This window comes from Protopterus annectens, chromosome 6.part0 (assembly GCF_019279795.1).
Source record: "Protopterus annectens isolate FY-2018-M chromosome 6.part0, PAN1.0, whole genome shotgun sequence".
Taxonomy (NCBI): Eukaryota; Metazoa; Chordata; order Ceratodontiformes; family Protopteridae; genus Protopterus; species Protopterus annectens.
In genome coordinates, this window is record NC_056737.1 from 1,661,268,110 (window position 1) to 1,661,282,447 (window position 14,338).

At 35.6% G+C, this 14,338-nt stretch overlaps 1 protein-coding gene across 3 annotated transcripts in view; it reads left to right on the top strand.

The window, feature by feature from the left end:
* The window catches only part of DYNC2LI1 (dynein cytoplasmic 2 light intermediate chain 1), a 1,063,586-nt gene that overhangs the window by 556,862 nt on the left and 492,386 nt on the right, over positions 1 to 14,338 (top strand). For all 3 annotated transcript variants that reach the window (XM_044075072.1, XM_044075070.1, XM_044075071.1), the window contains one exon: positions 776 to 855. In XM_044075072.1, the coding sequence (XP_043931007.1) occupies positions 776 to 855 (80 nt within the window). The remainder of the gene's footprint in view (positions 1 to 775; positions 856 to 14,338) is intronic.

A 14,338-nucleotide genomic window follows, 5' to 3' on the forward strand; every position in this document is an offset into this window, starting at 1 on the left:
TAAATGGACTTTCTCTACTTGGAAACTTGTGCATAGATCTTTCTTCACACCATATGAAATTGAATTAATGTTCAAGCAGAAAGAAGTGTGCCGGAGATGTAAACAAGAACTTAAAGCAGATTGGCAGCAAATGTGTTTGATTGTACCATCTTAACGCTTAATTGAAATAACATCAGTCTCTTTTTACAGGCTTTTTTGGAGATAAATTTGTTTTATTTAATCACTAATCCTTTTTAACATTCCTATATGTGTTAAAAATGAAATATCACATTTTGTGGTCTATACTATATCTATATAGAGAGAAAGGTTATAACTCAGAATGCATCTACACCCTCCTTCAAAGAATTTACAAATATTGCAGCTGAAGTCTGTCATCTGGAAATCATTATAATTAAGTCAAGAACAACCAGAATTATCTCTTGCTACAGTACACGGACAAAACTTACAAATCTGATTGACAAGCAAAAATAACTGCATTTTAGATTTAATGTAATGTATAATAATTTGAATGACTTGATGGTTAATGGACACTCCTGTAAATAGTTGCTTTTTCTTTTGTGTGTGATGTTTAGTTGAACATTTTTAGTTTATTATGTTCACAAATCTCTGACTTTAAATACTGTTGTGATTATTTTACAAAATGAAAATCCAATAAAAACTTAAAATAATTAGTTTTAATGTAAATTAGATGCAAAGAAGACAGTCAGTTTTAAAAGTATGTTCAAAACTTTTTGTTTTTGAAATCTCTAACTTAGTGTTTGTTTTAATCTTTCAGTTTACTAGCTATAAAGCTGAAGCTCTTGTACTGAAGATGCGTAACCTAATTAACCATTTAGCATTTGGAACCGAGAGAAAGTGAGTACAACCAAAGTATGTTTTGGCAGAATTCTTCTATGTATAATAGTCTGTCTGTGATCTGTATTAACCAAAGTCCTTATACCTTCTAATAATTTCCAGAGTCCCTTTTCCATTCCTAGTTTGCTACAAAATGTAACATGTTCAAAGAGAAATCTTCTACTGGAAGGCTCCACTGTTTGTTTTTAAATATAGGTTTTTGTTTGGGATTACTTAACTCTTTACTACAATAAAGTTGACAGTCTTTAATTTTATTTTTTGCTGCTATATTTACTTTTAGTCTTAGAATCCTTGTGATTAAAAGCAGAGCGACTGGTATTCAAGAAAGTTCTAAGTAAGAGTAAGGGGTTGGGTGTTGGTATAATGGCTGTGCTGTTCATAAGGTACAGGGTTTGATTTTTCACCTTTGAAAGGGAAATTGGCTATGTTTAAAATGGCCTGGAAGGACATAGCATAGTACTTACCTATGAACCTGTAAGCATTTAAAAACAGACTGACTGCCTGAGCTTATAGGAACACCCTTTGTTTTGAAGTAATGGTTCTAGTGTTTGATTTCAGATATTGTTGAGTTTGTTGTTTTCTTTCAACTTTGCACAATCACAGAGGATCATACTCATCTTTTGCAGCAAAAAAGTTTATATTTAATTACAGATTAAACATCTAACATACAGCACATTTCTAATTCACAATGCTGTGTTTCTCTGCACTGTTGGCTTCAGAACACTTGAGCATCTAGTAATGGAAAACACAGGCTTAAAATAAACAGAATTAATTGCATGTATTCTGTATCTAGTAAGAGGAAACTTCTGGCTGGTGACACTCACATTCCTTATGAGATCTACAGCTTCACTTTTGCAGCAGAAGAAACTAAGTCTAAGGACATTCTTGAAGCACTATATCAGATTATTTTAAGCTCTTTCATTTAATAAGTTAATATAATGCATTGGATAGGGAACAATGACGAACCTAGTTGTACAGGCTAGGTTTGGAAAAGCAGCATGTCTAGCTTTTTTGGGCATGAAACATGCAGTCTTCTTTGATCTATTTCATTGTATTACCAATGCCTGTACAAACACTCACACTAGAGATGTAAATCTACACCAAAAGATTGGCTGGTAGGATAGGTTCGTAACACAATGCATTCCTGCTCTATGGAATAAGTTACTATTACAGGTCCAACAAAATACTACTCTGGCTACCTTTAAGACTAGTCATCATGACTGGATTGATAGACACAAATTTACAACCAGGCTTATCATGTAAGGCCCCACTCAATTTAAGAGCTAAGCTTGGCTAGAGTGGCAGGAACTTCTAAGTTTATCGTATTGAAGATGCATATTGTTTGGAATATTATGATCCCTGGGATCAGTTGCCTAGTATTCCTGTGCCCATATGTTCCCAAAAGGCTTGTGTGCCTGAAGCATACATACATGTACATGAGAGTCAGCATTAGGGTAGCTGTGATTAAAATTGGACAGACAATGGCTGGAATAGCATGATGAGGATCACTTTTACACTTGATATACTTCCACAGCTTTTTGTTGTCATGTCAGCCAAAAAAAATGTTCATGACAGGTTTTTAATAACTTTATGCTTTGCAGTTAGCAGTAATCTCTGTCATCTGGCACCCTCTTCAGGCTTTCTTGCCATATGAGACAAGTGGTCAAATAACTGAGTTTTCCATTTTTGGCAATTTGTCAGTCCTGGAAATATAAGATCTGTGCTTTGTAGCTGCAGGGTCCAAAGTCCAAACTTAATCTGTATTAACGGTTTGTGTTGAGTTTGCATGTTGTCTCTGTGGGCTAGGTTTTCCAGTTTGTTCTGTCATCCCAAAAACGTGTTGCTCAACTAGCTATTCTAAATTGACCGTATAAATAAATAAATATTATATTTACCCTTGCCTATGGCCCTAGTGAATGCAGAAAAGATCCTGTGCCATCTCCAGTTGAAAGATAAATAAATGCTTTGCATGCTTTTTGTCCCCATACCTATCAACCATCAAGCCTTTCCTAATTAGACTTGAGCCCATTCATTCTCTAGTGGTGCGAATCTTCCCAGATGCAGTACAGTGAGAGCCAGCAGGGGCAGAGAGTTTATCATCGCAATGCAGGCATTTCACTTTATGTTCCTAACCCCTTCCTTGGGAGGAGGGCTGAGTACATGCCATCACAACAAGGGCTGAAGTGCCTTTGCCTATGCAAGCACATCCTCCTGTATACTTGCTTAATGAAGCCTGCTGCCCGCTGTCAGCTTAGTGAACCATAAACATGCCCACAGATCAGATGTCCTCTCATTTCCTCCAAAGGACTTCAACAGCCTGTGACTAGCTACTCCCTTCCTCTCTCAGAATGAACATGTCCATCCTCCTTGTCAATTCCATCAAGTGGCAAGGTTACTTATCAAAAACTGGTCACTGAGCTATAGTCAGGACTTTACTCCTCTGCATCACAGCAGGCTGATTAATAAATAGTCTTCTTGTTGGATCAGACATTGGGTTAATCTTTTCCATCAAAAATACTCTGGAAGAAGGGAATGTCACAGTGCTTTGGATGTCTTTTGTTGTCAATTCATTGTTATGATTTCAATTAAGTAAACTTTTTTATAATTAAAGTTTTTTTCAAAATACTTTTAAAGGCTTTAGAGGATTGAAGTGACACACACATTATAATGGGGATGTAAGTAGTTAAAATGAAGAAGAGGTAATTCTGGAAGAGGAAAGGAAAAGTGAGGTAGGATGAGTAAATGAAATCAAAATTTGAAGTTATGACAGTGATTCAAAGATAAATCATAATCAGTGTGAAAGAAACTGGAGTTTTAGAAGAGATTACATAAGATCTGTTGCAACTATCAAAACTGTAGACTGACTTTACTGAAACAATGGAAATGTGTGAAGTTAGTGTTTCTGAGCTGTTGCACAAGCAGTTTTATGCCATGTCACTACTGAAATGAAAAGCTAAGAAAGCTCAAGACAAAGCAATTGGAGTGCATGGACAATGATCGGCAGTTGGTTTTGTTGAGAACAAGGAAGGCATTTGAGATTGCTTTTACTGCAGTTTAAGAGTATAATATGTGTTTTTTCCCATCTGTCATGCAGCTTTGTACTAATGCATGTTTAGCAATGGAGAAATTAAAAGAATTACCACAATTACTTTAACATGCAGTAGACGAAATAAAGACTGTAAGCTCCTCGAAATCTGTAGAATCTTTGAATGCAGTTGAAAAGGAAGAAAATTGAGATGATTAGTATAATCAAGTAGGAATAAATAGTGTGTTTGTGTGCTGTTTTACTGGAATGAGATGGCCTGAGAGAGAGAGAGTATTTGGAATGAAGTAAGGGTTTGCTTTTTGTGGTACAAATGGTGTCAGATATGAAGTATCATTTTAACAATCATAGGACAATTTCATAAAATAATTGTTTGTGATTTACTCTTGAGTGCATCCAAGTTGGATGCTGTGTTGCCTGTTTTTGGTCTAAACAAGATTTGGTTAAGTAGTATGAGGGCATTATCATAACTTTGTAAATGTAACAGTTACATTATTACCTTCTTTAGATTCAGACTTTTACTGCTAAGCAGTTAATTAAACATAGGAACACAAGACAGGGAAGGGGGTCATTTTCCTTTTTAATATTTGATGCTACAGTTTATTTTTATAATATGCTCAAATATCTTGGCAATGAAACACTTTATTTCACAATGTGCCTTAAATGCTGTACTTTATTTGTTCCTGGTTTCTTTACTGTACAGTTTACAAAATAATGAATGGAAAAATGGCTGCAAGGGCACATTTTTGGTGAAGTAGTTTGAGATTATATATGGAAGCTAACCTTTAGACTGTGGGAAGTTGATAAATGGACATGGATAAAATAAATAATTTAGTACTCTGTTAGTGGGAAATGTATAAATGAACTTGAATAAGAATAAATAATGCTAGTACTCTTTTTAAAGCTGTCAAGGGTTCCAACAGTATAGAAATATGTTTAGCAAGACTATTTAGAGAAACTATGTTATAGTTTGATAACTCAACATTGGTACATTGAATAACATTTTATATTGGAACTGATGCTATCAGATATTACACTTGATCTTAGCCAAACATCTGAGAAGCTTTATGAATATAAGTGATACAGAATGAAGCATTTTAATAGTTGGTTTATGGAATAACCTGTGTCAAAGTAGAAGCTGTTGGGGGTCTGTTATTTACCAATGTAATGTAAGAGATGAATTGTTATTGGCTGAGGAATTGGCTTGTATGTCTTTATAAAGGAAGTTTGAATAGAACAATAAATACCTAAAAGATGAATCAGAATTGCTTAGACATAGTAAAGAATTGATAAGTTTAATTCTGGTGGCTGCCAAGAAAGCAATTACTAGAAAATGGAAATCAAAGTCTAAGCCAATTGTGTTAGGAGTAGTGAATTTAGTAACAGAGATAAAATAACTGGGAGTGGGATCTTTAGAAAAGGGTAGGCGCAAATTACATTAAAAATGGAAATTATGGGAATAACACATGCAGAATAATGTTTTGGAGAGATGAGGATTTAAGGAAAGCAGGAATTGAATGAGGTATGTAATATTTGACTGACAATGACTGTACAGATTATAAGTGATGTACAATGTTTGCAACTAAAAACATGTCAGTATGGTTTGTTTTCATTTATATAAATGTATGATTGTTTATGCCATAAGTGATAACTCAATAAAGATATTTCTTGTTTTAAAGAAAATAACGACCTAAAAGATATAAATAAGTAATTTAGATAAATACTGATATTTTTCAAAAGGGCCATAGTTACAATACATAGCCTGACAAGTTGTCTTAGATTATACCTAATTAAAATGAGATGAGAGGCTTTTGGCCTATGTTACCTTAGAAAGATAAAGTACAGCTATTTAAAGATGTTATACTATGGACCAGTTAGAGTTAATTCAAAATAAATATTAGATATACCTTCTGCATTTGCACATTTTTTTATAACCTTAGTCCTTTTCCAGGGTAATAGTCACAGTGTACAGGAACAAATAATGTTATTGAGATTTGTGGGTTAAAGATGATTGTTTGCACACACTGACATTGAAATAGAATTATTACCAATGATGTTTTCACTTTTGTATCTTTTCATTCGATATCATCAAGGAAGGCTGCAATGATAATAATCGTTAATAAGGAATTCCTGTCTTTTCCATAAAGTTAAATTGAATTTAATTACTGTTGAATGCTGGGTCTTCTGTTAACTTTTTCTAATGGAAAGCCCTAGCAAAATGTTCTTAAAAGAAACATAAATTTGATACAAGAATCGTTAAAATATAGCGGAAGTGATTGAAGTAGTGAATTTTGTTTGTGTGCATTGAGTTGTCATAAGTGGATGAATATATTGTAATTATGAGAATCTCCTGAAATGAGACATTTGAACCATTCTTGTTAAATATTGAGTGTACCTTTGTTTTAATGGATTCCTTCTGTTTTTTAAGCAATACTAATTTGTTGGAAAAAGTTCAGAAGTGAAAATGTATATGTTTAGAAGAGCAACTCTTTGACTAGTTGAGTTATCCGGCACAATGAAGGTTATCCTAAATTCCAGAAATGCAGGCAAATCACTCCAAAATGTAATAAATCCTTTTATTACATAAACATATCACACCATCCAAAACGAAATCGATTAAGCGCTTTTGTCTCCACAAACGGAGACTTCATCAGAATAAATTATTGAACCACAACTTTCCTTTTATATTCTCCAAGTTTCATTAAATTAATTAATAAAGTCATTAAGCAATAAAAACATTGCCTTATTGAAATTTGTTCCATTTAAAGCAACATTCATACGTTAAAAACATGGTACAGGTGAAGGCACTTTTCTTAATATATAGGACAATGAATTCATCATAATACAAATAATTAATAAAACCTTTTAAAAACTAATATTGAATATTTATACTTCAAAGTACAAATAAAATAAAAAGTGAAAACTTTTATTTCCTATATTAAGGAAGCATAAGTCATATATCAAATCTATACGATAGGACCTGAACCCAGGGACCTGTAATTCAAGATTTCATGTTTACAATGATGAAAACAAATATTTATAATAATAATGTATAATAATGTATAATAATAAAACTTCCTCATGTGCATGTACCTTGATGCCATTTTTTAGTTAACTACAACAGCAAAGTGTTTGTGCTAAAAATGTGTCTGTGTTCGTATACATATATAATTTATAATTTGTAATTTATTAAAAGATGTAAAGGAATTCATGTTGTATAAGAATGAATGTTTAAGAATAATATGTAAAAAATAATAAAACAATAAAACATGTGTAATTATAATCATAAATATATATAAATATATAAATATGTATAAAAAATATATAAATATGTATAAAAAATACATAGGTATGAGAAGTATATAGACTTTTTTTTAAAAAATATATACTTGTGTAAACATTAATATGAATTTAAATATAAATATATATATGTGTACAAATATAAATATAAATACATATAAATGAATACTATATTCAAATAAACATGGGGAGAAAACAATGGATCATATTATCAAAAATAATTTCCCCACCTTCCATTATTTCATTATATTTGTTATGTTATTCTGTTATTTTGTAATTTTGGGGTCCGTGGCTAAAATCTTGAGTGCTGGAACAATAGAAATGTGGTCATTTAAACCTTTACCACAACTTGCGTCTAGTTTTAGCTGCCATATCATTTCCTTTTATTTTAGTTTATTTCCCATTTATTTAGTGATCTGTAGAGAATGTGAAAGTTATTATATTTATTTCCTGTTTATTTAGTGATCTGTAGAGAATGTGAAAGTTATTATATTGGAAAAACAGAAAGACAGTTGAAAAATAGAATTTACGAGCACATTAGAGACATAAACAGACACAATGAGAATAATGCATTATATAGGCACGCCATGAAATGTGTAAAGGCTGATTTTAAATTCTGGGTACTTGAAGTGGTGGGGTACCCAGAACGAGGGGGTGATTGGGAAACTAAAGTGGAATACAGGGAAATGATATGGCAGCTAAAACTAGACGCAAGTTGTGGTAAAGGTTTAAATGACCACATTTCTATTGTTCCAGCACTCAAGATTTTAGCCACGGACCCCAAAATTACAAAATAACAGAATAACATAACAGATATAATGAAATAATGGAAGGTGGGGAAAGTATTTTTGATAATATGATCCATTGTTTTCTCCCCATGTTTATTTGAATATAGTATTCATTTATATGTATTTATATTTATATTTGTACACATATATATATATATATATATATTTATATTTAAATTCATATTAATGTTTACACAAGTATATATTTTTTTAAAAAAAAGTCTATATACTTCTCATACCTATGTATTTTTTATACATATTTATATATTTTTTATACATATTTATATATATTTATATATTTATATTTATGATTATAATTACACATGTTTTATTGTTTTATTATTTTTTACATATTATTCTAAAACATTCATTCTTATACAACATGAATTCCTTTACATCTTTTAATAAATTACAAATTATAAATTATATATGTATACGAACACAGACACATTTTTAGTACAAACACTTTGCTGTTGTAGTTAACTAAAAAATGGCATCAAGGTACATGCACGTAAGGAAGTTTTATTATTATACATTATTATACATTATTATTATAAATATTTGTTTTCATCTTTGTAAACATGAAATCTTGAATTACAGGTCCCTGGGTTCAGGTCCTATCGTATAGATTTGATATATGACTTACGCTTCCTTAATATAGGAAATAAAAGTTTTCACTTTTTATTTTATTTGTACTTTGAAGTATAAATATTCAATATTAGTTTTTAATAGGTTTTATTAATTATTTGTATTATGATGAATTCATTGTCCTATATATTAAGAAAAGCGCCTTCACCTGTACCATGTTTTTAACGTATGAATGTTGCTTTAAATGGAACAAATTTCAATAAGGCAATGGTTTTATTGCTTAATGACTTTATTAATTAATTTAATGAAACTTGGAGAATATAAAAGGAAAGTTGTGGTTCAACAATTTATTCTGATGAAGTCTCCGTTTGTGGAGACGAAAGCGCTTAATCGATTTTGTTTTAGATTGTGTGTTACGTTTATGTAATAAAAGGATTTATTACATTTTGGAGTGATTTGCCTGCATTTCTGGAATTTAGGATAACCTTCATTGTGCCGGACACCTTTGTGTTTTTTTGGTTGTTGTTCCTTTTTTGGTTACTATTTGAGTTATATCAAGGATGCAAATGGGGAATTTTCCAAGCTAAGAGTGACATGAGAGACTGAGATGTGGATTTTCAGCTTTGAGTTGCTACAAGACAACAGAGTGAACATTGTATTTACATGAGAATTTGTAGAGGGATACTAAAATGGGTGTTATAAAGCTCCTACTACATTGTGAATGTTGTAAAGGTCATGCCTTGACAATCTTCTACAGCAACTTAATCCAAGGTGTTAGAAAATCTTGTGTGTTTTAAATAGTAGTGATGTTCATAATTATATAGTATACTAAGGGTAACTAAGGGTTAGATATTTTTTATGTAACAAATGGCAATGGCGTCAAATTGGTGGGAGTTAGAAGTTTAGCAAGGCTAGATAAGAACTAGAGAGTTCTACATACAGGGTATACATAACTAGGGATATGTCCATTTCATTCAAAAGTTAAATGTATTATATGTATTACATAATTTTATGGGAAACTAAATTCATGTGAAAATATAAATAAATAGTTTGGACCTGGGTTATATAGCTGGGGAACATTTTTAACTTTGCACCAGTGTAATCAAGATCACATTTCAGGATAAATGTTTAGAAGACTGTGTCCACTGTAAGGTCAACATAACTACTATGTTGTTTTCATTTATAGACTGGATTCCATCTTAATAATAATTGTATGTTTGATGTTGCCAGTGTATGTTCAACAAGAAAAGATTTGTTTAAATAAATAAATAATATAGATGCTTTCTCTGAAGATGCCATACTCAGGGAAGAGCTCATGTAATTCCTGCCAGTGCTATGACATCAAACTCTTGACTGTAACAGTATGACACTTACAAAGATCAAATCATGATCTTAAGGTACATTAGTGATAATTTCATGTGTTTGATACCTAAAAGCAAATTTTCTGAGTGTCTGCATGGTCACCAAGCAATGAGTTAATACTTACTGCCAAGGGGAGGAGTGTGACAAGAAGAACTTCCATAAATGCCAGTACTTCAGCCATCTGATGATGCCGTAGGGAGAAATTCCTATGTCACTACCAGGGAGACCGTTACAGTTTATAGTACTTCCTTTGGCATCAGAAGAAGGCTCCCATTCGCAAGCAGAGCCCCATCCAGAGCACCATCAGAAGGATTTAGAGTCTCAGCATAGGCCATGGACAATCCATCCTAGAAATAAGTCTGTTTCACAATTTGAGGTTCCCATTCAGAGAGGTGCTGAGCTCATCCTTAGTGTGATCTTAACCTTTTTCTCAGCATGTACTTTGGCAAACAGTGAGGGCATGATAGGAGGTGGCCTGCTAGCTCCTACTCTTGTGTTATTTCTGAAGGCATGTGTCAAGTAGTTGAGCTTGCTTCCAGTTTGCCTGACTCCAGGAGGTAGTCTTTTGAATCACCTAGCCACAGATCGCAGGTATACAAGACCAAGGACTCTCCACCCAAGGCCTCTGCTTCCAAGCCTGTCAGGAATTGCTGGTTCAGGTGGAGAGGGGTCCAGCACTGCGCACACACAAACCTCTCATGTCCGTGCACCAATAGAGCAAGTGCTGTGTTGAGCACAACTTTCTTGTCACTGTATATTCATCATGCGTATATCATGTACTCATCTCAGTACAAGACCAAGGCATGGTCTTGAGAATGGAGTTGGTGGAATGTGAGGTCTTTTGTCCCTTTAAGAATACTATGAAGAAGGCAAGGTCCCAGAGAAATGACCTTGTAAATTGATAATGATAACTGAGACCCTGCTACCTTGAAACACATCCACTTTAGGATTCCTTCCTTGGGGAAACTTTAAGGCTTGATGGCCTCCACCATCTAATCTGCAAACCCATTCCTTTCCTCTTAATACATTCTAATATGTATCTGGGGAAAAAGTTGAGGAGCCTTACTTTATGCCCCCCATGAAGTTAGTAATCAAGGGCAGTCTTCATGTGTCTGGACTCTCCTGTTGCATCCTCCAAGGCGGCAGACATTTTTTGTAGGCTGTTGGCTGAGAGGAGCAAGTCCCTTACCAGACATCCTCAGACTGATGCTTACTAATCTTTTTGGACCAACACAGAGCCCAAACATTACATCACTTTGTCATCTTTCTGCTAGACAAAGACTCTAAAGCCTCAGACAAGGCTGTAAACAATTATATATATACAAACTCTCTTCTTCCATAATGTGATTTAGCACCTTCAACTGTTCATCCTACTTCACTAAATTCCAGACTTCTGCTAGTGACTCGGACACTGAAAGGCTAGTGACTCAGACACTGAAAGAGCTCAAGGATGAAGCATTCAAATAATCTGTAGGGCTTTGAGTAACCTTCCATGTAACCCACTACAGTTTTGACTGTGGTGACCCTATTACCTGGGGATGGTGGCACAGATATGTTCTTACTAAGGATGGCCTGGTTGAGGCTGTCATCATTTAAGGAAGAATCTGGAAGTTCCATTGTGAACTCTGCATTCATTTGAAAAGCTCATCATTTAATTCATCCTTCCAAAGACTTGGTGGCTGACTTTTTAATAAGGAAACTGGCCATCACCATGGTGGAGGTCTTTATGGTTCCTCTTTTGCCCCCTTCCCATCTGTTTTTTATATACACCCAGCAACAGCAACAGTAAAACAAAAGACGCAGGAGGCCCTGAAGCAGCCCAGACTAAATGAGCAAAGTGGAAAGGAAGATTTATGGAGAAAGTGTGGAAGAGAAGTTTTTTGAAGTGGTTGGGGTGTGGGACAGTTATTTGGTAAAGAGACCTTTGGGATGGTAGAGAATGTCTACTGGAGATGGGAAAATTACATAGGAGAATATGGAAGTTAGAGATGGTAGTGGCTTGGCTAGTCAGTGGAGAAAGGGTAGAGTTGATATGGACAGGAGAAGACAACAAGAAAGAATGGTGTAAGAAAAGACGACAGAAAAAGGCAGAGAACCAGAGACCATGAAGAGAGATTATCAGAAGAGTACAGGAAGATTGATGGCACAGAGTAAGGTGAATGGAGAAAATTGGAGAAACAACCATACATGTGAAGGACAAGGAGAAGGAAGGCAAGATGAAGAAATAGTGGCAGATAGCAGTGGTAAGTGATGGAGAGATAGAGCAAGAAACGGCTTTACAGGAGCCAGTACAGCAAGAAAAGCAAGAAGGAGGTGGGAAACTCCTTCCTGGTTAGATCCGACCACAAACTAATCACCTTGGAAATCCACATCCCTCCCACCCCCTGCAAAGGTAACCACCATGAAAAACTTCTCCAAAGCTAACTTTGGGCTCCTAAGAACAGAGGTGGCTAAATTCATGGCACCCATGCAAATGGAGAATAGTTGCATGACCGCCGAATCTTGCACCAATGCACTGTACAAACATGTACACAAATGCATGGATCTCACCATACCCAATAGAACTAAGACACTCTCCTCCAAAAAAGGAAGCCAATCTGGTGGTCCCCTGTCATAAACAAACTCTACAACAGAAGGAGGAAACTGATGCAGAATAAGGTGAAGTCCCAAGACTGGAAAAACTCCCTTATCAGCCTCAACAAAAAGTTGAGATCCCTCATCAAATTTTCTAAAGCTAGCTATGAAAACAGAATTGCAGCAGATAGTAATGACAACCACAAGGCCTTCTATAGTTATGTAAAGAACTCCACGGCAAAACCCAGATTTGCTATGAGCTACTGCACAATGGTACCACCTATACCGAGCTAACAGATATTACCAATATACTGGCCGACAGATTTATTGCCAACTTTACCTCTCCCCCCAAAGGACCAATCACAATGCCAGTAGATTGCCAGGCACCCAGTATTACTGCTGCACAGGTTAAAATAGCACTGTCCAAGGTCAAGAATACAGCTTCTATGGGACCTGACAATATCCCTGACTGTGTGCTACATGAACTACAGAGTGAACTGGCACCTCACCTGTGTGCCCTGTTCAATCACAGCCTCACCTCAGGGTTTGTCCCTACCAAATGGTGCACTGCTATAGTCATCCCTCTCCACAAAGGAGGAGCAGCTACAGACCCTGGGAACTATCGCTCCATTAGCCTGCCAAGTCTGATATGCAAAGCTATGGAATGCATTATCATGGACCTAATAAACAAGGATATAGGGAATCTCCGAACTCTGGATCCCACACAGTTTTGTTTTTGTGAAGGATAGATCATGCCTGCTCAACTTGGTTGACTAATTTGAGTCAGTCACCAGAGCTGTGGATGAAGGCAAGGTGGTTCATGCAGCCTACCTTGATCTGGCCAAGGCCTTTGATACCATTCCCCACTCAGGAATCATAGAAAAACTCACTAAGCTAGGCATCAACCCCTATATCACTAGGTGGGTTGCAAACTGGCTCACAGATAGAACCCACAGTGTGAAAGTAGCTGACTCCAAGTCAGACTGCTGACCAGTCATGAGTGGAGTCCCACAGGTATCGGTCCTGGGTCCTCTCCTGTTTGGTATCTACTTCTCAGAAGTCCAGTCCAGCACAAAGGGACTCTGACAAAGTTCACAGATGATTGCAAGTTGGGAGCCATTATTAACTCCCCAAGTGAGTTGACATCCTACAGAAAGGCCTCACTGAGACCAACGACTGGTGTCAGAACCTTGACTTTAAGCACAGTGCCAAAAAATGTGTCATCAACCCCTTTGGGAAAAACCCAGTTCCCATGAACTACCACATCGATGGTAGTCCACTGAACACAGAAGGTGTTATAAGAGATCTGGGAACACAGGTTGACAGCAACCTCTTTTGACTACCACACTGCCACTGTGGTCAGAAAGTCCTTCTATGTGGCACTTCTCATTATTAAGGGTTTTGTATCCAGGAAGAAAGAGGTCATTGTCTCTCTCTACTCTTCCCTCATTAGGCCAGTCATTGAGTACAGCGCCCCATTTGGCATGTACTTCACTAGACACCTGCAACAACTGGAGAGGCCGCAAAAGTACCTCACAAAGAGGATCCTAGGCCTTAAACACTTGTCCTGTATGGACAGACTCAAAAATCTCCAACTATTCTCTGCTTGACTTATAAAGCCATGTATGACCCAGCTCTGTTAGAAATGCTACATCTAAAGAAATCCCAATCCCTCCACATCACACTCTCCAGAAACCTCAGCCTCATTACCACAATCAACAGAACGTGCTGGAGGGACAGGTTCATAACCTAGAGACTGCCCATGCTATGGAATAGACTTCCCATACATGTCAAACAGACCACCTCACTGGCCCTCTTCAAAAGAAAT